The sequence below is a fragment of the Loxodonta africana genome, chromosome 3, assembly GCF_030014295.1.
Source record: "Loxodonta africana isolate mLoxAfr1 chromosome 3, mLoxAfr1.hap2, whole genome shotgun sequence".
Classification (NCBI taxonomy): Eukaryota; Metazoa; Chordata; class Mammalia; order Proboscidea; family Elephantidae; genus Loxodonta; species Loxodonta africana.
The window spans coordinates 75,308,420-75,335,884 of NC_087344.1; the positions used below are offsets into that span (position 1 = coordinate 75,308,420).

The following is a 27,465-nucleotide window of genomic DNA, read 5'->3' on the forward strand; positions in this document are numbered from 1 at the left end:
CTTCACGCAAGAGGCAGGGTCCAGCTCAGAGAGGGGACAGAGCTAGCTCCTGGGATAATCTAAGATTTTGACTGCAGTGCAGTGCCGTGCACCCTCACACGTGTGTCTCCTGTGATAAAGTCTAACCATCTATCACTCCCGTGCTCCTTGGGGCTGACATGGGTGGGCACTTACTAAGAAGCTAGAACAGAGTAGAACATTCCCTTCGCCTGGGAAAGCAGGAGCCACCACTGCCGGGGGAAGCAAAGTCAGAGTGCAGCTCAGAGAGTCCAGAGCAAAGAGGCGAGATCTGGTGAGGCAGGTCAGGAACTAAGGGGAAACCTGAGTAATTACATCAAACGCCAGGTGCATTAGAGCTCACCTCTCCAGCCATTGAGGATGCCCTCATGGCTTGGTCAGCCCCGTTCAAAAAAGACGTGGGGAGTGCAGGTGCTTGGCGTGAAGAGGAGCGGCTCCTGTCACTAAGCGCACAAATGCCAATCCCGGCCCTTGACCGCCCACGGTGCCCTCTGAAAATCGTTCACATCACCCTCTGTGACTCCTACCTGCTAACATCACAACCCTGGCAGAGGGAACTTTTCTCCTTTTAACTTTTCCCTAACGCATTCACACAGAAGAGTCATTAATACTTCACAAAGAATGAAAAATCAAAGGGGGAAGGCAATTTTGTACTGTATTTTTAAAACATTTGGGTAAGAAAAGTCAGATGTCAAAAAAAAATCCCCATTTACATCTTTTAAAACCTGAGCAATTAATATTTTCCAAGGAGGTTCATGCTCCCTCTCTTCCTTCTGTTTGCAGGGTATTGTTCAGCCAGGCTTTGTAATTTGTTGCATGTTTAAATATTCAGTCTGTATTTCATTTGGGCTACACATTTAATTCAGCCAACATGTTCATTTTAAGATCAATACTGTCATAACTATGTTGAAAAATTAAATTATTGTAACTTTATTTACATTTCTTAAAAGTACTGTGAAAATTATTCTTAACCAGGACCTAATCAATGTTAGAGTCTAAAAATATGCCACTCTGCATGAAGCTATAAAAAGATTAATGTACATTTTTTTACAAGAAATTAGTAGCTTAATGAAGTGGATAAAAACGCTGTCACAATTTTTATTGGATCTAAATTGCATAGTAGTGGAGGTACAGTAAGTGCCTTCTACATAATGACATAATGAGTCATGACTGGTGCTGGAAGGCTAATTTGCCCTTAACTGACACAAAACCAGGGAATTAACATCCCAGTCGCTCTACGCCAATAGCAGATGCATTATTTCATTGCACAGCAGGGTTTTTAACTAAACTCTTAACTGTAGAAATATTGATCTATTCTTCTGTGAAATGATGGAATTGGAATTTTTTCAAAGGACGTCTTAAATTACAGCTGCTGCAGTGGCATTTGCTTTCGCAGTACCACGCCTGCCGACACAGCAGATGCAGCAAGAGAAGTTCACTGAGGCTCGTACCTGGGCTTTGGAGGCTTCAGTCAGAGGAGCGAGGAAGGGGGATGTTAATGACAGCGAATGCTGGCTTGAAACCACTGTGAGAAAAGGACAGCCCATCTGCGGGTGCCCAAGTTCTGGAGTGAACGTTCTCCAGCATTGTCCTAGCCCATAAACTGGTTCATTCTGAAGATTATATCATGCTTGCAAGTTGTTTCAGGTAAAGCATTACCCAAACAGTGCTATTTAACTTACGCCTGTATCATGGATTGAATTGTGTGCCCCTAAAAAGCCCTAGTGGTGAAGTGGTTAAGTGCTACGGCTGCTAACCAAAAGGTCTACTGATTGAATCCACCAGCCACTTCTTGGAAACCCTATAAGGCAGTTCTACTCTGTCCTACAGGGTTGCTATGAATCGGAATCGGTTCAATGGCATGTAACAACAGCACGATATGTTGAAGTCTTAACCTCTGGAAGCTGTGAACTTGACCTTGTTTGGACATAGGCTCTTTGAAGATGTTATCAGTTAACATGAGGTCATGCTGGAGTAGGATGAGTCCTAACCCAACCTGAGTGGTGTCCTTTTAAAAGAGAAGACAAGGCACGGAGAGACAGCCAGAGGGGCAACAGCCATGCGACATCAGAGTTATGCTGCAGCTGCGAGTCAAGGAACGCCTGGGACAACCAGAAGATGAGAGAGACAAGAAAGGACCTTTCCACAGAGGCTTCTGAGAGAACATGGCCACATCGAATGTTGATGTGCACCTCTAGCCTCCAGAACTGTGCAACAGTACATTTCTGTTGTTTAAAGCACCCACTGTGTCATACTTTGTTACAGCAGCCCTACGAAACTAATACAGTCCCAATAAGAATTTAGCGATGAAAGGTAGAATCGGAAATAGTTGAAGGGCTAGAGACCCTCATAAGAAGCAAACATAAAGTTAAAGACACTGCAATACTCTGGCTTCTGTTTTGTCGTTCATTTGTCCATTTATCGTATGTTATTGGTCGCCAACCTGTGCCAGAAATGGATATATACAGTAGCTACCCTGTGGTGTCTAATTATTGCTTCTGTTAAACAGTGCAGGGCAACACATTTCTTTGTTAAACCAAGTGAATCAAAATACATTTTGCTTTGAAACTTTCACAATAAATTTTTGTATTAACTGCAGATACTTTGAGCTGTCACAACCCAGGAATTTCAAAGGAAAAAAAAAAACGTGTACTGACTAACAGCATACATCTGACACCCTCTGTTAGACACTTTGGGGAAGAAGGAGGAGGAGAAAGAGAAGGAGAAGACAAAGCAGTAGAAAGGAGGAGAAGCAGCAGCAGCAAAAGTCAGGATTGTTTGTCCTTGATTAGCTGGAAGACCAAACATATTTAACTCAATTCAACAAGCCTTTATGAAGTCACATGACCTAGGCTTAAGCACACAAAATAACTAGATGCAGTTTAATGGAGCCTAGAGGCCAGTGGTTCTCAACACTTAGTGACATTAAATCACATGAGGGGAGCCTTATCTAATTGGCATGGGTTGGGTCTGGCATCATGAATTTTTAAAACCAGCCCAAAGATTCTAGAACGCAGCCAGGGTTGAGAACAAACACTGAAGGCACATGCGACCCAATGACAATTGAAACTGCACAATCCATGCTCAGAAAACTAGCAGAACTCGTTGATCAGCCTCTGACCAGGAGCTGAAAGGCAGGAGAGCCACAGATGGGCAAAGGTGAGGAGCCACAAGAGAAAGGCAATTTGACACACTGGAAACTGCAGGCAACAAACTCTGTCCCCTGCTCTGAGTCCAGGATCATGTTCTGCTACATGTTAAAAACCCATAAAAAGGACTCTTTGTTCAGTTGCCTTAGGTATCTCTCCTCCCTACCTCTGTGGTGTGTGAACAAGACTGTGGGACTTGGAGACAGAAAATGGTTGCCAGCTGTGTAATTTAGACCAAGCCACTTTATTTCTACTAGCCCCCCTGTTTCTCCAACTGTAAAAAGGAATTCATAATGCCTACTGTCTTAGTTTCCTAGAGACGCCATAACAAAAAGCACAAGTGGATGTCTTAAAAAAAACAGACATTTATTGCCTCACAGTTTTGGAGGCTAGAAGTCCACAGCAGGGCATCTGCTCTAGGGGAAAGTCCTTCGTTGTTGGTAGCCCTGGGCGTTCCTTGGCATTCCTTGGCTGCTTGTAGCTGTATCTTCACATAGTGCCTGTCTTCTCCTTGTGTGTGTGTGTCACTGTGTCTACTCTGCTGTTTTTTGTAAGACACTACTCAGAAGGAATTAGGTTTAGGACCCACTCCACTCCAGTATAACCTCATTCAGATAACAAAAGAAAACTGCTGTTTCTAAACAGGGCCACACTCACAGCTACAGGGGTTATAGCTTCAACATACATTTGTGGGAAGATGCAATTCAATCCATAACACCCACCAAGTTTTCTGAGAATGCAATCCAATCAGCACCATAATGACAAGGGCTTTGCTTCCTTGTTTTCTGGCATATCCTCAGAACCTAGGACAGCACCTTGCACCCTGTAATCACTCAATAACTATTTGTTGATTGAGTGAAGGAGTATCTGGTTTGGACCCTAACATAGAGCAGGTACTTAGTAAATGTTGGTTGAACCTCACTTTCACCCACAGCAAGTCCAGAAATCTTTGCTCCTAAGCAGCCTTTGACAAGGTCAGAAGCTGTACCTTGCAACCCTGCTGTGTGCATTTCTCCCATTATTCCCCAGCACTGTAAGGCATGTGCTGAGTGTGTGGTTGACACCAGCCCTGAGTTGGGCCACTTTGTGGCTAAGGCACAGACTCTGCCTTTCAGCCTGGTGATGGCCCTTCCGGAATTTCATTACACATCTGGAATCTTTGAAAGAGGAGATGAGCCAGGCCAAAAAGTGGGCCAGGAGTCTTACTGCAAAGTGGATGGAGAAGGGAAATGCAAGATCAAGGAAGACCTGTTAGAGAAGAAGAGGCCCACCAGTGGCTTTGAAGTATGGGAACACTTCAGATCTGCAGAGAAGGTGCTGGCAGGCCAGGCGAGGTGAACGTATAATCTAGGCTTACTTTTCTAAGGGGATTGGCTCCATGTTCCACTTGACCACAGACAGCACATTTTATACTCACAGTTTCCCTCACTCAGACTATTTTACTTGTTCATTGACACTTGTACCATACGCTAACGTATTGGTTTCAAGAAAAGCTTCCTTTTGTAGTTTTTACACACACAAGGGACAGAACTGGAAACCCCAGGAGGAAAAAAAAAAATGTGAAATCCAGAACATTCAGCCAAGTCAGTTTTTGCATTTCTGTTCTAAATATGCCTCCTAAGTGGCTTGTGCTCAGATTCATAACTGGTTCTTCACCTTTTTGAATGCAGGTCCCTTTGAGATGCAGTACAGGCCAGGTTCCCTCTGTCCAGATGGTACGTACAACTTTGCATACGAATTCAGGAGCTCTATCTATTGACCATCTATTGACTCCTACGGTCATCCAGCGAGCCCCTTTGCAGTGAGTCCTAAAGCTTGCCCTGAAGAGTATCCAACAAAATCCAGACTTCAAACTCTATTATCATTATAAGCCCCTGGCCTGAGAAACTTTTTTTGGAGTTTTGCAACTGCCACCAATACTGGATCTTTCTGACTAACATCTTTCCAGATACTATTTCGTTTCTCACCCACTACCTGCCTGAGTGCCTAGCCAAGAAATCATGACCCCAAAAAGGGGAAAATACACAACAGAATTTCAAATTCTCATGGAACCCAGGCTTTTGGAGCCATAGAGATGGGATGAACCCCCAAAACAATTGCCCTGAGATAATCTTTAAACTTAAACCAAAAATATTTTCTGAAGTCTTTTTTAAATCAAACAATAGTTTGACTTAACTAATAAAGAATGTCTGCCTTGAGCATTGTGTTTTTTAAGAACTGTCTATATGGGATCAAACTGACAACAGCAACTTGAAAGGTTAGATAGGAAACAGGGGAGGGTGAATTTCTGTTAATGGGGAAGGAAAATTTGGAAAAGGAGGGTGAGAACGGTTGCACAACTTGAAGAATGTAATCAGTGTCACTGAATTGTACGTGTAGAAATTGTTGAATTGGTGTATGTTCTGCTAGGAATATTCTCAACAATAAAAAGCCAAACCCAACCAAACCCAGTGCCGTCAAGTCGATTCCGACTCATAGCAACCCTATAGGACAGAGTAGAACTGCCACACAGAGTTTCCAAGGAGTGCCTGGTGGATTCGAACTGCCGACCCCTTGGTTAGCAGCCATAGCACTTAACCACTACACCACCAGGGTTTCCCAACAATAAAAGTAAATTAATAAACAAAAAGAAATAAATCATGACCCACATAGCATACAGGTGTATTAGGATAGCATTAGCTGATGTAACAAAGCCCACAATCTCAAAAGCTTAACATCACAGACTCTTATTTACTGCTTATATAGTAGTCCGAAGCAAGAGCATCTGGTCAGCAGACGATCCTCCACAGTGATTCAGGAACCCAGGTTCCTTTCAGGTCAAAGCTCCACATTGTCAGCAATGTTGCCGCAGCAATCTGGTAGAAGGGGAAAGAGCATGGAAGGTCATTCATGAGAGGATGTTATGGGCCACGCCTGGAAATGCTGTACACTTTCATTCACATTCTGTTGGCTAGAACCCAGTCCCGTGGCCATCCCTAATGGCAAGGGAAAGTGGAAATGTTATCCCTGTGCCCCAGAAGAAGAGGAAGCTTGTCTGGTGAACTGACGCCCTGCCTCTGCCACAATGCATAGCTACTCTCAAAGAGCTCTGGAATAAGCTGTTCAGAGTCCCTGTGTATCTATCTTCCTTCCTTCCTTTTGCAGAATGACTCAGCCTCTAAGGAGCCCTGACTGCTACAACCAAGAAGGCAGGTATTTTTCTCAGATGTCAGATAGACGGGACTTCAAGTCCAAGCTCTGCCAATAGCTAGCAATATGTGCTTTCAAGTCCCTCTCTGTGCCTCAGTTTTCTCATCTGTAAAATGGGCTACAATAGCTCCAACCTCACGAGGAGGATGAATTAAATACGAGAGTATGAGTAAAGCTCTTAGCCCAATGGCTGGCAAGCTATAAGCACACAAATATTAGTTTATAATACTAATGCTAATACTTACAATAATTATGGCAAAAATAGTACTATTGTTATTATAGGCTAGCCCAAATTTTGAAAAACAAGAATCTAAGAGACAAGTGTTAAGGCTGCTATAAGAATCGAGATAAAATATGTTAAGGGCCTGGTCTGAGGTAAAATGAAAAACGATACCGTTGTTAAACAAGCACTTTTACAACCATTATCATGTATCTGAAAGAAATCAGGAGTGAGACATTTAAGGGCTTAATAATACATTGGAAGAGGAGAGTCAAGGACCCACAGAAGTATGAAGTGGACCAGACCTCCAGCGTGGAGGACTTCCAAGACCACCTCTCCTAGGCAAAATGAAGGCCTCTTGTCTGTTCTCATCCTTCAGGTCTCTGTGCTGCATTTCATTGTTGAGCATGCCCTTCTCCACCTGGTTTCCTTCTCACTGCAATGACCATTCTACTTCCTAGCGTCCTCCTTCCGTCGATCGACCATGGCCCTTCCTACAAAACAATGTGGTTCCCCTCAGTGTGCTAGCACCATCCCCAGCTCAGCCTTCTTCCCTGCCATCCAGCTTCATCACTCCAGTTGCCCAGAGAACGTCCACTGACACCTACATGAGTTCTTTTTTTCCAAACAGCCTGACTGGCTCAACCATTGCATTTCCATCACTAGAATGCCCTAGGGGTCATGCAGTGAAGAAATAGAGCCCAAAGAGTCTTCAGCCTTAGACACCTGACCAGGAAGAGCTACAGTGCAGCAGAAAAGCATCCTCCAGCATGGAAATGGCAAACGGCTCCATTTCCAAAGTCAAGGAAGGTATTAGGGAGAAGGTTAGTAGAGCTATGGGCTCACCTTCTCAGTTCATCTTCCAAAGCTATAAAGCCAATGCCTTTTCTGTGACAAAATCCCAGGGTAGAGAGTCCTTGCACTGCTTTCAGAATATGATACAGCGGGTTGGCTCAAATAAATTAACATTTTCTTCTCAGCTTACTCATTACCTAGAACATGAAGTTTGCATGCCAATTTGAATAGGGACAAGGGAGGGGACACGGAAAGGAAGGAAGGGAGAGAAAGTTACAATTTACCAAGCACGTGTAACAGCACCTCTTTTTAAAAAAAGAAAGAACACTGTAGAAAATTAATATTCCATGTTTATGACCAAGCTTCTATCTGTTCTGCAGGTTATGTTGTATTAAACCAAATTAACCAGCTCCCATGTGCCTTCTGATATTTGATCACTTGAATTCAAAAGACGCTTTCTAAATGTAAGACTCTTAAAGTGGAAGTTGCAGCACACTGAGGCCAACACACTGTAGTAATGAGCACATTGTAGGGGCCAACTAGTTTCCTTCCATTCAGTTCCCCATTATAACTGTCCTTTGCAATTTTCTCAACTATATTTTAAACAGGTCTGAAGATGCATTGCTGTATCTAGTTCTTTTTTACATTAAAATCTGTCTTTGCAGAACAAAGTCACACTGGGGATCATAGAAGATATGCTCTAGAAGAGAGAAAAACAAGTGCCCATGAAAGGATAATGTGTTACATACAGCCTTTTCTTCTGCAGTGTTTTAGCTCTCAACGCCAAATCTGAAATAATTACAACAAACCTCATTTGAGGCAAAGGAAGGCGATGAAAGTGAATATTTTAATTCAAATACATGGCATTTCCTTCCATGGAAATCTTTAAGAATACAAGGGATCATCTACACGGAATAGTTTAGGGAGCAAGTAATTCTGCCTACTATAGGGATGTGAATAGAGCTGTCTTCTTAAGGCCCCTTTGTACGTAGGCCAGTAATCCTGGAAGCAAGTGTTATCACCTTGTCCTATTCAACCTTCCTTGTTAAAAAGCTGGTAACACACACACAAATAGCAAACTGCTTTACTTCCAATAAAATGCCTCAAATCAGTGTTGGTCCTGAATATTATTCAAGGAAAATAACTTCAGGAGTTCTTTGGCTCTCCAAGTTAAGAGCACCTTTGGGTGATACAGGCAATTTTAACTTTCAGAACACAGCAAATATGCAGGAACCAGAAAGCTAGAGCAGTGTTTAAATAATACAACACCGCCACCTAGAGGCCAAACACTGAGGACTTGCACACCAGAGCCAAACCCAGTGAAATGCCAGACAAGCTACTGCCCAGGCCAGAAAGGCACCTCTGCCTTTTCATCAAAGCTGGGATGAGACATGGTTTAAATGAGCAAAGGCTTTTCCTCAACATATGGAAGATTGAAGAAATGCTACACGTCCCCCCTCAATACCTACAAGGACAGGTGTTGGACTAGCTAACCAATAAACAGGTGCAGAGACCAAACCCACGCACAGTGAGGGGGTGGGCGGTGAGGGAAAGGGGGTAGTTAGAGGGCTTTTGTGGAGGATGTGGCCTTTAAACTGAGCTTGGCAGAAAGCATAGAGTTTCTACAGGCCAAGGGAAGTAGGCCCCAGGCTGAAGGAGCAGCATGAGTTACTAAACTCAATTTTGAAACTGAGCTTTACTCAGCTTCACTCTGTTGTACAACCAGGTTGCTGACAATTTTATTAAGACACTTGGGAAATGGTAGGAAAGTCATACATTCAATCCCACTGAAAACATTTCAATAGTGTCCTTCAGCATATTTACTACACACTGCTTTTGTAGGCGTTTCTTAAAGGGGCAAATAAATTTAGGAATATGGACTATAAATCAAGGCAAATAGGTTTCTTTATTGCAGGGCTTCTCAGAGCCTTTAATATTTGAATGTACATAGTAAATCTCCAAAAGGAGACTACAGAATGCATATTTTCAAAATTTAACTATAGAACCCTATAGAAACCTCTTTCTGCAAAACACCCGATGAGCAAACCCTCCCTTCCTACTAGGGAAGCAAGGAAGAGTGGCAATTTAAAGATTTGGGTTCTGGAATCAGACTGCAGGTTCCAATTCCAACTCCACCTACTTCACAATGTAGTTTCTCGGTGCCTGTTTCCCCATCTGTACCCACCTCGGAAAGGGTTGTGAAGGTTACACGAGATAACACATATAAACCACCTGAAAAAATTGGTAATAGTTGCTATCCCTTCACTTCACATCCTTCCTGGATGCTCTTTAAGTCCAAAATCTCCTAACTGAAGAAGCAATGCAGGGAAGCTACTATGAACAGAAACACTGTTTCTGGACTTCGACTTTGCCCAACTGGTGTTCACATGCCCTTTCGAGACTATGTTTCTTCAGGGCTCCCAAAGGGGAAGGAGGGGGAGCTTTTATTTTTGTTTCTTTTTATCGTGCTTTAGGCAAAAGTTTACAGCTCAAATTAATATCTCATTCAAAAATTTATACACATATTGTTTTGTGACATTGGTTGCAATCCCCACAACGTGACAGCCTGCTCTCCCTTTCCACCCCCAGTTCCCTGTGTCCGTTCTTCCAATTCCTGTCCCTTCCTGCCTTCTCGTCCTGCTTTTGGACAGTAACTGTCCATTTGGTCTCATGTATTTGATTGGGCTAAGAAGCACGTTTCCCACGTGTTATTTTTCCTTTTATAGGCCTGTCTAATCTTTGGCTGAAAAGTGGCCTTTGGGAGTGGTTTCAGTTCTGGGTTAGCAGAGCATGCGGAGGCCATAGTTTCGGGGGTTCCTCCAGTCTCCGTCAGATCAGTAAGTCTGGTCTTTTTACGTGAATTTGAATTCTGTTCTGCATTTTTCTCCTGCTCTGTCCAGGACTCTCTGTTGTGTTCCCTGTCAGGGTGGTCATTGGTGGTAGGTGGGCACCATTTAGTTCGGGTCTCAGGCTGGTGGAATCTCTGTTTCATGTGGTCCTTTAGTCTTTTGGGCTAGTATTTTCCTCATGTCTTTGGTTTTCTTCATTCTCCTTTGCTCTAGTGAGATGGGACCAATAGATGTATCTTACCTGGCCTCTCACAGGCTTTTAACACCCCAGACGCTACTCACCAAAGTAGGATGTGGAACATTTTCTTTATAAACTTTGTTATGCCAATTGACCTAGATGTAAGAGGGGGAATTTTTTAGATTTTGACATCCCTGGTGGTGTAGTGGTTAAGAACTCAGCTGCTAACCAAAAGGTCAGCAGTTGTTGAATCCACCAGCCACCCCTGGGAAACCCTATGGGGCAGTTCTCCTCTGTCCTGTAGGGTCACTATGAGTTGGAATCAACTCGACAGCAACAGGTCTTTTGGCTTTTCCACTTCACTAGGAAAAAATAACCGTATTCATTAATAATCTTTTCTGAATAATTGGATGCACTTTCAGCATTTGCCAAACAAAAAGAACGAAATACAGAATCAAACCAAAGTCCACAAATCACACACACGGCTTTCCCCAGTTACAAATCTTATGACTATCATAATTTTATCTTTTAAATCATGTGTTTGTATAAAGGAACCCTGGTGGTACAGTGGTTAAAGTAATTGGCTTTTAACCAAAGTTTGATCAGTGGTTTGAACCCACCAGCCACTCAGCAGGACAAAGATGTGGCAGTCTGCTTCTGTAAAGATTACAGCCTTGGAAACCCTGTGGTTTCTGTCCTAAAGGGTCTCTAGGAATAGGAATAGACCTGACAGCAACAGATTGTCTAAGGATAGAACTCAATGTAGAAGGTAAATGACTGCAACTCGCAGATACCTTTAGCATTCTATATTGGGACATCATTACATGTGTGTGTTTATGCATATATGTGCACGTGTGCGTACGTGTGTTTATCTCTGTTTGAACTGGAGATGTAGTGGTATGTAGAATAGCTAAAATATCTTGCCACAAAATATTTTAAATGTATTGTTTTAACTATCTGTCCTGGCTTTCTCTGAGGTAGCCTGGTACAGATAAATGTCCATATGGATGCAAAACATCTCAGGCAAATCCTTCTTAATAGTTTTACATAGTTCTTCTATTTCCTTCTTCCCAAGCTGTCTCCTGTCCTCATTCACTTTATTTCTGCTTCACTTTTTACTCCTCAATCATTCCCTGAATTTATAATTTTCAGTAGTAGTAAAAATAACACTTACATGTTGCCTGGGTGGTACAAATGGTTTGTGCTCGACTGCTAACCTAAAGGCTGGCAGTTCAAATCCACCCAGAGGCACCATGGAAGAGAGGCCTGGCCTGGCAATCTGCTTTCATAAAGACTACAGCCAAGAAAACCTTATGGAGCAGTTCTATTCTGTAAGACACGGGGTTGCCATGAGTTGGAATCAACGGCAACAGGTTTGGTTGTAGTGTTTTTTGTTTTTTGTTTTTTTTAATGCACCAACTACAATTATCTTGAAAGGACCCCTGGTGGCACAACGATTAAGTGCTCAGCTGCTAAACAAAATGCTGGCTGTTCAAACCCACCCTGCCGCTCTATGGGAGAAAGACCTGCTTTTATACAGATTACAGCCAAGAAAACCCTACAGGGCAGTTTTACTCTGTCATACGGGGTCACTATAAGCCAGAATCAACTTGATAGCACCCAACAACAACACAATCATCTTGAAGTATTTTCTCCATATAACCAATGAGGAGCATGAGGCTGAAGGTAGACAGCACTAGGCTGCCAGATCTGAAGTACGGGCCCCATTTTACCACTAACTAGATTTATGACCCGCCACTCCTCTGTTGGAAACCCTGGTGGCATAGTTGTTAAGAGCTATGGCTGCTAACCAAAAGGTCAGTGGTTTGAAACCACCAGGTGCTCCTTGGAAATCCTATGAGACAGTTCTACTCTATCCTATATGGTCATTATGAGTCCAAATCAACTCTACAGCAATGCGTTTTTTTTGTTTTTGTTTTTGTTTTTAGGTTACTTCCCTGTTAATTTGTCATACCCTGGTGGCTGCGTGTTGCTGTGATGCTGGAAGCTATGCCACCAGTATTTCAAATACCAGCAGCGTCATCCATGGTGGACAGGTTTCAGCAGAGCTCCCAGGCTAAGACAGAGTAGGAAGAAGGAACTGGAGGTCTACTTCTGGAAAAACTGGCCAATGAAAACCTTATGAATAACGGAATATTGTCTGATATAGTGCTGGAAGATGAGCCTCTCAGGTTGTAAGGCACTCAATATACGGCTGGGGAAGAGTTGCCTTCTCAAAGTAGTGTCAACTTTAATGGCATGGATGGAGTCAAGCTTTTGGGACCTTCATTGCAGATATGGCACAACACAAAATGAGAAGAAACAGCTGCAAGTATTCATTAGTAATTTAAACCCGGAATGTATGAAGCATGAATCTAGGAAAACTGGAAGTCCTCAAAAATGAAATGAAACACATAAACATTGATATCTTAAGAATTAGCGAGCTGACCAAGCCCCTTCCTGTCCTCTGGCTCTCTCTGCACTCTGCTTCCTGTAACTGTTTTGCAAATTACTCCACAGAGAAAAGCATTTGGAATTCTCAAATTTTTTTTTAATCTACAAATAAATTATTACAACTAATAAAAGACTTCAGTAAGCGTCTTAGTTACCTAGTGCTGTCATAACACAAATATCACAGTTGTGTGGCTTTAACAAGCAGAAAATTATTTCCTCAAGTTCAGGAGGCTGGAAGTCTGAATTCAGGGTGCCATGGATTGAATTGTGCCCCCAAAAAATATCTGTCATTTTGGCTAGGTCATAATTCCCAGTATTGTATGATTGTCTACCATTTTGTCCTGTGATGTGATTTCCCTATGTGTTGTAAATCTTATGACTATGATGTAATGAGATGGATTAGTGGCAGTTATATTAATGAGATCTACAAGATGAGACAGTGTCTTAAGCCAATCTCTTTTGAGATATAAAAGAAAGAAGCGAGCCGAGAGGCATGAAGATCTCATACCACCAAGAAAGCAGTACCAGGGTCAGAGAGCATCCTTTGGACTGGGGGTCCCTGCGTGGAGAAGCTCCCAGGCCAAGGGAAGATTGATGACAAGGACTTTCCTCCAGAGCAGACAGAGAAAGCCTTCCGCTGAAGCTGACACCTTGAATTTAGGCTTGTATGCTACCAGACTGTGAGAGAGTAAATTTCTCTTTGTTAAAGCCAAAAAAAAAAAAGAAGAATTAGTGACCTGAAATGGACTGGTATTCATCATTTTGAATCAGACAATCACATGATCTACTATGCCAAAAATTACAAATTGAAGCGGAATGGCATCACGTTCATCTTCGAAAAGAACATTTCAAGATATATCCTGAAATACAATGCTGTCAGTGATATGACAACATCCATAGGCCTACAAAGAAGACCAGTTAATACAACTATTAACTTAGACACCAAATTTAGGCACCAACCACTAAGGCCGAAGATGAGGAAACTGAAGATTTTTACCAACTTCTGCAGTCTGAAATTGATCAAACATGCAGTCAAGATGCACTGATAATTACTGGTGATAGGAGTGCGAAACCTGGAAACAAAGAAGGAACAGTTGTTGGAAAACATGGCCTTGGTGATAGAAATGACGAAGGAGATGGCATGATAGAATTTTGCAAGACCAACAACTTCTTAATTGCAAATCCTTTTTCCAACAACATAAACAGAGGCTATACACATGGCCCTTGCCAGTTAGAATACACAGGAATCAAATCAACTACCTCTGTGGAAAGAGATGATGGAGAAGCTCAATATCATCAGTCAGAACAAGGCCAGGGGCCAACTGTGGAAAAGACCATTTATTGCTCATATGCAAGCTCAAACTGAAGCTGAAGAAAATCAGAGCAAGTCCACAAGAGCCAAAATACAACCTTGAATATATCCCACCTAAGTTTAGAACCATCTCAAGAATAGATTTGACACATTGAACACTAATGACCAGAGACGAGTTGTGGAATGACATGAAGGACATCATATATAAAAAAGCAAGTGGTATTAAAAAGACAGGAAAGAAAGAGAAGACCAAAATGGATGTCAGAAGGGACTCTGGAACTTGCTCTTGAATGTCGAGTAGCTAAAGCAAAAGGAAGAAATGATGAAGTAAATGAGCTGGACAGAAGATTTCAAAGGGCAGCTCAAGAAAACAAAGTAAAGTATGATAATGAAATGTGCAATGACCTGGAATTAGGAAACCAAAAAGGAAGAACACACTTGGCATTTCTCAAGCTAAAATAACTGAAGAAAATATTCAAGCCTCGAGTTGCAATGTTGAAGGATTCTATGGGGGAAAATATTAAAGGACTCAGGAAGCATCAAAAGAAACTGGAAGGAATACACAGAGTCACTATACCAAAAAGAATTGGTCGCTGTTCAACCATTTCAGGAGGTAGCATATGATCAAGAACCAATGGTACTAAAGGAAGAAGTCCAAGCTGCACTGAAGACATTGGCAAAAAAACAAGGCTTCAGGAATTGATGGAACACCAATTGAGATGTTTCAACAAACAGATGTAGCCTGGAGGTGCTCACTCGTCTATGCCAAGAAATTTGGAAGACAGCTACCTGGCCAATCACTGGAACAGATTCATATTTGTGCCCATTACCAAGAAAGCTGATCCAACAGAATGCAGAAATTACTGAACAGTATCATTAATGTCAGAAACCCTGGTGCCATAGTGGCTAAGGGCTACAGCTGCTAACCAAAAGTTTAGCAGTTGGAATCCACCAGGTGTTCCTTGGAAACCCTATGGGGCAGTTCTATTCTGTCCTATAGAGTTGGAAGTGACTCGACAGCAATGGGTTTATTTTTTATTTTTTATCATTAATATCACGCACAAATAAAATGTTGCTGAAGGTCATTCAAAAGTAGCTGCTACAGCAGTAAGTTAACAGGGAACTGCCAGAAATTCAAGCTGGATTCAGAAAAGGATGAGTAATGAGGGATATCGTTGCTGATATCAGATGGATGCTGGCTGAAAGCACAGAATACGAGAAAGATGTTTACCTGTGTTTTATTGACTATGCACAAAAGCATTCGACTGTGTGGATCCTAACAAATTATGGATAACACTGCAAAGAATGGGAATTCCAGAACACTTCATTATGCTCACGAGGAATCTGTACGTAGACCGTCTTGGTCATCTAGTGCTACTATAACAGAAATACCACAAGTGGATGGCTTTAACAAAAAGAAGTTTATTCTCTCACTGTCCAAACTCAGGGTGCAGGCTCCAGTGGAATGCTTTCTTCGATAGCTCTGGATGAAGGTCCTTGTGATACCAGTCTTCCCTTGGTCTGGGAGCATCTCAGTGCAGGAACCTCAGGTCCAAAGGACGTGCTCTGCTACCAGCACTGCTTTCTTGGTGGTATGAAGTCCCCAACTCTCTGCTTGCTTCCCTTTCATCTCTTGTAAGATGTAAGGTGGTGCAGGCCACACCCCAGGGAAACTCCCTTTACATTGGATCAGGGATGTGACCTTAGTAAGGGTGTTACAATCCTACCCTAATCCTCTTTAGCATAAAATTACAATCACAAAATGGAGGACAACCACACAATAGTGGGAATCATGGTCTAACCAACTTGACACATTTCTGGGGGGACACAATTCAATCTATGTCATAGACTAAGAGGCAGTCGTGTAAACAAGGGGATACTGCGTGGTTTAAAGTCGGGAAAGGCGTGCATCAGGGTTGTTTCCTTTCACCACACGTACTCAATCTGTATGCTGAGCAAACAATTCGAGAAGCTGGACTGTATAAAGAAGAACGGGGCATCAGGATTAGAAGAAGACTCATTAACAACCTGCAATATGCAGATGACACAACTTTCCCTGCTGAAAGTGAAGAGGACTTGAAGGACTTACTGATGAAGATCAAAGACTACAATCTTCAGTATGGATTGCACCTCAACATAAAGAAAACAAAAATCCTCACGACTGGACCAATAAGCAATATCATGATAAATGGAGAAAATACTGAAGTTGTCAAGGATTTCATTTTCTTGGATTCTCAGTCAATGCCCATGGAAGTCAAACAACACATTGCATTGGGCAAATCTGCTGCAAAAGACCTCTTTGAAGTGTTCAAAAGCAAAGATGTCACTTAAAGGACTAAGGTGCACCTGACCCAAGCCATGGCATTTTAAATTGCCTCATATGAATGCGAAAGCTGGACAATGAATAAAGACGACCAAAGAAGAATTGACGCCTTTGAATTAAGCTAGTCGAAAAATACTGAATATTCTGTGGACTGCCAGAAAAATGAGCAAGTCTGTCTCGGAAGAAGTACAGCCAGAATGCTCCTTAGAAGGGTGGCAAGACTTCATCTCACATGCTTTGGATGTTATCAGTAGGGGCCAGTCCCTGGAGAAGGACATCACGCTTGGTAAGGTCTTAGCAAAAGAGAGGAAGACCTCAATGAAATGGATGGACACCGTGGCTGCAACGACCGTCTGAGGATAGCATAGGACCAGGCACTATTTTGTTCTGTTATACATAGGGTCACTATGAATTGGAACCAACTTGATGACACCTACCACCACCAGAGATCTGTGACTAGATTAGGCATTCCTATTTTACAGGACAGAGCCAGTTTACACCTGTTTTTCTGGCATAATTATTAATGGCATCCCTTTCACTCTCAAAAATATCCTGGTTTGGAGGATAAGTTACATGGTCACCCTATCTATAACCCTCCTTGGACCTGTTTCCACATTTTAAAAATTACACAGGATTAGATAGTTTGAGTTCTTTTCAAACTGTTTTTTTGTGATTTCCATTTCAGTTTTAAAATTGAGCTTCTATTTGGCTGGCCTTTGTTCAGGTTCTTGGAGGTAACCTCCAAACTCCTAGAATGTCCTCAATGACGGGAGCAGGTTATTTACGGTGTGTCCCTCAGATCACACCTGATAATTTATGCTAGCAAGGTGACACTGGGTGGAGGCTGGCCACTACAAAAGCAAACCATGTGATTTGAGGGTTGGGGCTTTGAGTGATGTGTAATCAGTCCCATCTTCAGAGTGGAATGGGAGGAGCTGGAGATTGAGTTCAACCATGTAGGTGGTGATTCAATCAATCATGTGTATGTCATGAAACCCCAATAAAAACTCTAGACGCCAAAGCTTCCTGGGTTGGCAATACTCCATGCCCATATTGCCAGCACGTGGAGATGCCTAGAAGGTAACACACCCATGAGGACACAGAAGCTTCACATCTCAAACACCTTCAGTCCCAGATTCTGCTCCACGTGTCTCTTCCTTTGGCTAGTTCTGATTTGTACCCTTTTGCTATAATAAAAACTTTAATAGTAAGTATAGCATTTCCTGGAGTTCTGTGACTTCTTCCAGTGAATTACCAAACCTGAGGGTGTCTGTGGGACCCCCAGATTTGTAGCCAGCTAGTCAGAAATGAAGGTGACCCTGAACTTGCAAAATTGGTGTCTGAAGCGAGGGCAGCCTTGTGGAGGACTGTCCCCTTGGTCTGCACATTTGGCAAACTCATTGCAGTAGTCCAATTATGAGATTAAAAATCTTCCAACCTCCACCTACCTCCCCTATTTCAAAAAACTAGTGTATACTTTTCTCCAGTTTAGATCTAACCTAACTGTATAAGGCTTTATACAGATCAACATTGATTTAACTGACATTTAAGGGTCAACAAGGAGTATCAGGAACTAAAAACAAAAAACAAGCTGGAATTGGTATACTTTTATATGGTATTCTACTTAGTTCATCTGCTTAATGCCTTCTTAGCTTGGGTATAATGCATCAGTTATGCAAGACCTTTGATATTCCCCCAGCATGAGTGAGATTTGTTGGTATGAAACATCACAACCAAAAATAACATTTTACCTGGGCCTAGACCTCCTACCCTAAAGCAGAAATCAGCCAGAGGGGATGCCTGGACACCAGGCCATGAAATTCCTAAACCAAGAAAGAACTTTTAAGTCCTGAAACATAAGGAATTCTAGCTATATGAGGCAGCAAAAAGAAGGCGGAGGGGGGAACAGATGAGAAAATGATAGGGTGCGGCAATCCAAAGTTCCATCACCCCACCCACCCACACCTTAGGCAAACAGAAAAACTGGTTTTGGAGTAAATACATTTATTGATACCCATTTTATATAGTTCAAGGAAATAATCTATAAATATAAAAGCATTTTTCTTTTGGATATCACCATGGTCCATGTAAATACTCAACAGTCAGGATCATCTGCGGGAAGCACTCCAAGTCACACTGTTAGATTTACAGACCTGAATATACATATTTCATAAAACAGTGGCACTTATGTACTCAAGGGGTCCAGTGGCTTTGGAATATATGACTATTAGGCATGTGGAGTAAAAATAATGTGTAAATTTAAATCAACGGAAAGGGTATCAACCATCAACAAAAAAGAAACAATTAAGAATTAATATCCTAGGCAAAGAAAGTACCACAGTTGACACTTGGTGTCAGAATACTGGAGACAAAGTATGTGAAACAACACATGTTGTGGCACCATGTGCTCGCTCCAACTCCCAGTGGACAGTTTCACCAGTGCCTTAGGGTCATTCATGGTCAACAAAACAGCAATTCTGAAGGAATCTCAATAGCTTAGAATAAAAGGTATACAGCGGCTGATGACAAGATTAAAGAAGAGTGATCTATATTTCAATGACATAAGGAGTTTCTCCCCTAGAAGGAGAAAACCGGAGTGGGAGGATTCTTTTTAACTTCCTGTTACATTGATAATGATCATTTATCTAACGCAACAGAAAAAACCCGGACATGAGGTACCCAAAAACACAGGTCCAAGATTTTCTTCAGTTTCGGAGTTTTTTCCTTAACATTTCCAAAGGAACTAACGCAGCCACTGTTGAGCCTTGCCTTCCAGCTGATGCAGCATAAAATTTTCTCTCATTTCTTCAGTAACGAATACAGGAATGTCTTTTGCTGCAGCCAGACTACCTGTCTTCTGAGTTAGCAAGCAAACGCATTTAAAAGGTCTTAGGTGTGCAATGTCCAAAATTGAAATCTGAGAGGCAGTGTTAGAACTTAAGCGAGGCAGGAATTTTAAAGACTACTCAAATGAAAACCTAAGTGAAGCATATAAAAATTCAGTTTTTTCTATTATTCTCAACTGGTAATTGATGGTGACATTCCCTGGCAAAGGTAGGTAACCGGTGTCATCTCCAAGTCCAAAAGAGCCCAACTAGTAAAGTAGGACCCAAAAGAGGGGAAAGACACACTTGAGTTCTGTGGTCTCTAGAATTCTTTTCTGCCATGTAAGAAAAAAAAAAAAGAGAGAGATAGTAGCTTCAGTTGTACACCACCGGTTGAAGGGGGTTTCCATCCAAATGAGAAACTCTACCCCTTGTCTCTAGTGGGACAGGCACCAGGTTCCCACAAGCGGCAGCTCCCTTGTGCTGTAGCACGTGACATCTGACCCTGGAGTGAAGAGCAAGCTGGCACAGAGCCCCAACCACTGGGGTTCAGGCTAGATGGCGTTTCGTGGTGTGCCATTGTGTGTCAACGTTTTCAGGCTGGGCGCACTGGTCTGGTGGCCACAGCTCCTGTGAGAAGTCACGCCCACCTCAAAAACTTCATGAATAGCTTTTCGGAAACAGTGGAAGTTGTAGTCTATTAAACCTGTAAGGGAGAAAAAGATCAGGCATCCTGAATGCCAACTGTGGAATTATATATAAGAAACATGTGGTGACAGAAAAAAATTGATGTGTCTACAAAAAAAGATACACCCAATTGAGGAACTCTCTATGTTGGACACACGATAAAGCATATACTCAACATTAGCGACACTGGTTGCTGGGAACTGGCAGGGGACATGGTAGACAATAGGGCAGGAAAGGTGATTAGACAATAACATACACCACTAGATTTCTGCATATACGCTCTCATACTATTCATTTAATTGTTAACAAACAGCATGTATTACTATCACAATTACAAAAATGTTGGCAGCAATGACCAGCAGGTAGAAATCGCTAGAATGATCATGTTCATGTATCCACAGAAAAAGACTGGAGAGACTCAGGCAGAAAAACAGAGTCCAGGTATTTTCAGGTCAGGCCCATAAAGGGAAAAGGCCCTGGCAGTGGAGGGTCTCTCAGAGTCAGCATTGTGTCACAGGGTTCTAAGGCGGCATCTGGGGCCTCCAAGATCTGGTGTCTGGGGCCACTGCCCAGAACACACTGAAACAGAAGGATGTCAACAAACTGGGGCCCTGGAAAACCAAAATGGCCCAAGCATTGTTATTGCTTTTGATACTATTTAACAGATGAGGAATTTTTTAAATTTAAACACACTTCTGTATAAACACAAATCATAACAGAATCAACTATCACTAAAAACTTAAGTTTCAGTATGTTTATCTAGTAAAAAAAAAAAAATTCTTTTTTTTTTCTAAACAAACTCCTACTATCTGGACATCTCAACTCCTGGGGGGAAAACGTTCAGGGTAAGAACAGGTAACACATGAATGATTCTTCAGAACCTAGAAATGGATACAAATAAGAGAGGCCCATCTGAATGATGTTACAATTTATCAGAGTTACCTAGTGTTGAGAAGGATTGAAAAACTAGAATCACTCAAGGGGAAAGTAAAACTAAAAAGCCACTTTCCTCCCTGTGGCATCCTTCCGGAACAGTAACTTAGGCACAGGAGTTGGAAGAGGAGATTGGCTTCTTTCTAGCCTGGAGGAAGAGTGCTAGGGCATTCTGGACTGGCAAATCACGCCCCGCCTTTCACTCTGTTCTTGGATCAAGGCGCAGGTATGCTTGATAAGTGAAGGATGAACTGAATAGGTGAGCATGTTGATAAAGAGCCTATCGAATGGTCAGTTCTGGGTCAAGCGATGGTGGGGTTAGCATAACTATGGGAATGAGCTGAAAATCCAACTCAATTTAAATATGTATACATAATAATTTTATCATCTTTCGGGGAAGAGCGAAGAGGCTTTTCTCTTCCCCCTGCATACCACCAACTACACACACATACACAAGTCTCCCGATCTTTGTTCATTCTCACACTTGACTATCAGCAAAAGCATTCTCCAGACTCAAGTCCTAAACACCCAAAATAAAAATACAATGTTCCTACTTGTTCAAATCCTTGGGGATGTAATGAGGACTTCTGTCCACTCTAAATATTGGCTATAGTTCTAAAGTAGCACATAAAAATCATTTCCACATACAGGGCATTCCCACAGAGCGAACAGGAAAGCTACCTAAAACTACTCACAACATGGATACTACCTGCCTTATTATCACCAACATCTTTCTTCCTGCCACTTACCACCTACTGTTCAGAATCAAAAAGTTGCTGTCTCCAAAAATGCATCAAAATAGACACCAGAAGAGAAAAAAGAAAGAAATGTTTTAGACTTCCTTCCTTATACTTATTTTATAATTTAATATTGTTTTTACTCTGAATTGTTTGGGGGTGGGGGCCACCTTAATCTTTTCAGTGCTTAGTACAAAAAGTTTTAAATGCACCCTGGCTCCATAAGGAAATACAGACTAACTTCAGTAATTAATCCAAGTAAAGCAATGAGGAAATGTCTTAGTTATCTAGTGCTGCTATAATAGAAATACCAGAAGTGGATGGCATTAACAAAGAGAAATTTATTCTCTCATAGTCTAGGAGGCTAGAAGTCCTAATTCAGGGACACCAGTTTCAGGGAAGCCTGTCTATCAGTTCTGGGGGAAGATCCTTGTCATCAATCTTCCTCTGGTCTAGGAGCTTCTCAGCACAGGAACCCTAGGTCCAAACGACACACTTTGTGCCCAGCGCTGCTTTCTTGGTGGTATGAGGTCCCCCTGACTCTCTGTTTGCTTCTCTTTTTTATATCTCAAACGAGACTCACTGAAGATACAGCCTAATCTTGTAGATTGAGTTCTGCCTCATTAACGTAACTGCCTCTAATCCTCCCTTATTAACATCACAGAAGGAGGATTTACAACACACAGGATAACCGCATCGGATGACAAAATAGTGGACAATCACACAATACCAGGGATCATGACCTAGCCCCCCAGATATTTTGGGGGGACACAATCCGATCCATCATAAGTGCTTACAGGGTGCAAGGCACTGTCCTAGGTTCTGAGGATATGGCAGGGAACAAGATAGCAAAGTCCTTGCCTTCTGACCTGGAACTAAGCCGTTCACGGAGACAACCTTTCAGCCAAATAATAAGCCCAAAAAAACCAAACCCACTGCTGTTGAGCAGATTCTCACTCATAGCAACCCCACAGGACGAAGCAGAGCTGCCCCATAAGGTTCCCAAGGAGCAGCTGGTAGATTCGAACTGCTGACCTTTTGGTTAACAGCCAAACGCTTAACCACTGGTGTCACCAGGGCTCCAAACAATAAACAGGCCCATAAAATAACAACACTTGAAAGGAACGTTCTAATGCCCTTAGAACAATTATACAAGATCAAAAGGGCAAAATCTGCCCAAAAACAAAGATGAGAGGGCAGAAGGAAAAGAAAATCAGGACGAAAGGAAATGGGGAACCCAGGGTAGAATTGGGGAGAGTGCTGGCACATTGAGGGGAATGCAATCAATGTCATGGAACACTTTATGTACAAACTATCAAATGGGAAACTAATTTGCTCTGTAAACTTTTATCTAAAACACAAAAAAAATTAAAAAAAAAAAAATCATCTCCCAGCCTTCTTTGAAGTTAAGTCTGGCCACGTGACCAATTCTGACCCCTGAGATAAGTGCAAGTGTTGGGGGTCTTCTGAGAGGTCTTCTTCAAAGGAAGAGGATGTACTCTCTCCTCCACCCCTGTTCCTTCTTAATGCTCACAACATGGATGAGATGGCTGGAGCCCGAGGAGAGTCATTTGATCACGCATTGACGTCAAGACTAGAAGCCAGTGCTAAGAGTGACAGAGCAGAAAGAGAAACCCTATGTCCTCAAAGAAACTGGAAAGCTGCGTTAACTGTCCCAGACTTCTTTGATGTGAGATAGAAATAAACTTCCACTGTTATTTAGGTTCGCAGCCAAATCTAATCCAACTGGTAGACACTGCTTGAAATTTTTTAACTAGTTCAGGTGGTGTTGCAGTTAAAAGCTCATCTACTAGGCAAAAGGTCGGCAGTTTCAATCCACCATCTGCTCTTTGGGGGCCCTACAGGGCAGCTCTACCCTGTCCTATAGGGTCGCTATGATTCAGAATAGACTTGATGGCAACCGATTTGATTTCTTTTGTTTGTTTTTCTGCAGGGGGAGGGCCATTCAACTAGAGAGCAGCCTCCTCAGTCGTAACAGCTGGACATCATATACCCATCACAACATTCTGCTAGACCACAAATGTGCAATTTGACTGTCACCCTTGGCCGAATTAACATCTCTGGCATCTAAGTTTTCAAATCACTCAATTCACATTCAGGCCAAAACAAAATATTAAAATACATTGTCTGGCCCTGCTTGAACATGGTGTGATTTTCAAAAATTTATATTTGGTTTGACAAAAATCAGTAAGTCCTTACGGAACAGTACTACACAAAGGCAACGATGGGTCAAAATAAGCAGCACATATGGTTTATCCCTTTAAGGAGATGCTCCTACCCACCAAACTCACTGCCAGTGAGTCGATTCTGACTCACAGTGACCCTCTAGACAGGGTAGAAATAACCCCACGGGGTTTTCAAGGCTGTAAATCTTTACAGACTCAGACTATTATCCTTCTCCTGTGAAGCAGCTGGTGGATCTGAACCACTGACCTTTCAGTTAGCAGATGAGCGCTTAACCATTCCACCACCACTGCTCCTTAAGGAGATGCTAGCTGGGGCATAAACCAACACACCAGAAACAAGTCAGAAACCACTTAATGTCAAATTGACTACAAATGAGAAAGAAGCCCAGCGAAGGGAGAGCCAAGTACAGGACAAATGTATCCAATGGAAGTTTCATGGATGAGGCAGAACTCTGGGATACAGGCAAGATTTGCCCAGACAGGAAAGAGGAGCAAAATTGACTTGACAATGAGAACACAGCACAGGTGGGGGTAGGAAAAACACTGGCCTCACTGGAGCACGGCTTGGAACCAGTTGTTTCTGGCTGAAACGTCTGCCAAGAACGGGCATTTCTAACAAGTTCCCAGGCGATGCTAAATGCTGCCGATTAAGGACCAATTCTGAGAACCAGCAGTACAGCAGTGGTTCTCAAATTTTATTATACATACAAATCACCTGGAGATCTTGTTAAATGTAGATTCTGATTCAGTACGTCTGGGGTGGGAACGCAAATTCTCTGCAGAGGTTCACACCAGAAGGCACCAGTTCAAAAGCAAAGACTGAAGAGAGAAGCATGGAAGAATTCGCAGTAGGAAGCACTGAGAATCTAGTCTGAGTAACTAGGTTAGAGCCAGATTAAAGTGGTCCTTAATAGTCAGGAAAAAAACAAACTATAAAGAAAAAGTTTTGACAAATTCAACTACACTAAAATTAACTTCTATGAAAACTGTGAAATAAAACTGACTATTAGGGAAACATGAACACTGACCAGAAATAATTGCTCATTTTTTTCAAGCTTATTAATGGTAATATTATTTTTGCACTGGGCAAATCTGCTGCAAAAGACCTCCTTAAAGTATTAAAAAGCAAAGATGTCACCTTGAGGATTAAGATGCATCTGACCCAAGCCATGGTATTTTCAACCTCCTCATACGCGAACGAAAGCTGAACAATGAATAAGGAAGAATGAAGGAGAAGTGACACCTTTGAGTTATGGTGTTGGCAAAGTATACTGAATATACCATGGACTGTCAGAAGAGCTAACAACTCTGTCTAGGAAGAAGTACAGCCAGAATGCTCCTTAAAAGCAAGGATGGTGAGACTTTGTCTCACATGCTTTGGACAGATTATCAGGACGGACTGGTCCCTAGAGAAGGACATCATGCTTGGTAGAGGGTCAGCAAAAGAGGACCCTCAGCAAGATCTACTGACACAGTGGCTGCAACAATGAGCTCAAACACAGCAACGACTGTGAAGATGGCACAGGACTGGGCAGTGTTTTGTTCTGTTGTACACAGGGTCGCTATGAGTCGTTATGCTTTTAAAAGAGCACCATTTTCTAGAGATACCTATGAAAATCTCCATAGACAAAATGATTTGCTTCAAAATAATACAACAGGCAAAGAGGAATAGAGATGAAATAAGATTGGCTATGACTTAGGTAATCGTTAAATCTAGGTGATGGGTACAAAGGGGTTCATTACACATTTTCTCTACCTTTTTAAAAATATATATTTGACAGTTTCCACAATAAAAGGTTAGAAAGTAATCTATGAGAGAGTGAGCACACATGAAACCAGAGTGAACATGTTAATGACTGCTGAAGCTGGGAGGCAGGTATGTGGACAGTCATTGTGTTGATCTCCCTATACTTTGGTATGTATCTAAAAATTTTCCTAAAAGTCTAAAAAATTTCAAAAAGATTAGAATGAAGAAAAATAAAGAACTCCTAAGAATCAGTAGGGAAACCCTGGTGGCATAGTGGTTAAGTGCTACTGCGGATGCTAACCAAGACGTCAACAGTTCAAATCCACCAGACGCTCTTTGGAAACTCTATGGGGCAGTTCTACTCTGTCCTATAGAGTCACTATGATTCGGAATCGACTTGAGAGCAGTGGGCAGTGGGTTAGGAATCAGCAAGAAAAAGATAAAGGTCTATGAACAGGTAAATTACCAAAGAAATCTGAACAGTCATGAAAAGATGCTTGCCCTGACTAGTAGTTAAAGAAGTAAAACTTAAAACCAAATGAAATAACGTTTCACACCTACCAGACTGACAAGAATTAAATGATCTGATAACATCAAGCATTATCAAAGACGTGGTGTGACAAGAACTCTCTCATCCAGTGCTGCTAGGGGTGAAAACAGTAAGCCGCTCTGAAAGCCGTCTGGCAGCATCTGATAAAGTTGAAAACGTATATACGCTATAACCCAGAAATTCCACTCCGGAATACATACCCTAGAGAAAAGTCTCCGCATGTGCAAAGGCAGACTTGTTCACAAATATTCGCTGCAGAACTACTGTTAATTAAAAAAAAGAATCTAAATGTCCAGCAACAAGAAAATAAGCTGTGGAACATTCAACCAATAGAATACTGCATGGCAGCGAAAACAGATGAACTAGAGCTACATGTTCTCAATATGGGTAAGTCTCAAGACCATCTTTGAATGGGAGGAAACAAGCAAGTTGCAGAAAACTTGATTTTGATACCATTTATATAAAGATACATGACACTTTATATAAAGATATACAATACCCTCGTGGTGCAAAAGAGCTATGGCTGCTAACCAAAAGGTCAGCAGTTCAAATTCACCAGCCACTCCTTGGAAACCCTATGGGACAGTTCTACTCTGTCCTGTAGGGTCACTATGAGTATGAATCAACTTGACGGCAACAGGTTTGGTTTAGGTTTATACGATACTCTACACTGCTCAGGGATAGATATAAAGAGAATAAATTGTGCATGGGAAAAATAAAACACTAAATTCAGCATAGCGTGAAAGAAGGGATTTCAACTGAGAGAAATACACAGAGGACTTCAACTCTATTTGTAACGTTCTATTTCTTGAGCTCGAAAGTGAATACATTTTCGTTTCATCTACAATATTCTGTATACCTGAAATATTCCACTAAGAACTCAGGCAGATGAGAAACTAATTTGCTCTTTAAACCTTCATCTAAAATGCTATATACATATATAAAAATTCAGGCAGAAGAGCTGGGACTTGTTGCAGTAAATAACAGAGCTACCACAAATCCTTTAGTGATTAAATAACATGATAAAACTAATTTGCTGAAAACCAGTCTGCCTCTGAAATAAAAAATGATACATACTAGACCCTCAATATATACTTGCTGCTACAGAACCAAGTCTACATGAACAACAACATCACATACCTTGAGACTGGATGAACTAGATGATGCCTGGCTACCACTACTGACTGTTCCAACCAGGCACTCAATTAGAATGGGATACAATAGAATGGAGGAAAAATGTGGAACAAAACTCAAATTCCTAAAAAAAAAGGCCAAACTTACTGAACTGGTAA

The 27,465-nt window shown here is 41.9% G+C and overlaps 1 protein-coding gene across 4 annotated transcripts in view; it reads right to left on the reverse strand.

Moving 5' to 3' along the window:
- Positions 1-5,793: 5,793 nt before the first annotated feature.
- The window catches only part of RRAGC (Ras related GTP binding C), a 35,574-nt gene continuing 13,902 nt past the window's right edge, over positions 5,794-27,465 (reverse strand). The window contains exons 7-8 of one of the 4 annotated variants that reach the window (XR_010321372.1): positions 7,423-7,568; positions 5,794-6,022 (exon numbers count right to left, since the gene is read on the reverse strand). Coding sequence is in view for 3 of the 4 variants with exons in the window: in XM_064281761.1 (XP_064137831.1) it covers positions 19,867-20,018 (152 nt within the window). In the remaining variant the exon portion in view is untranslated. The other 3 variants (XM_064281762.1, XM_064281761.1, XM_064281763.1) reach the window with 3 other exon arrangements.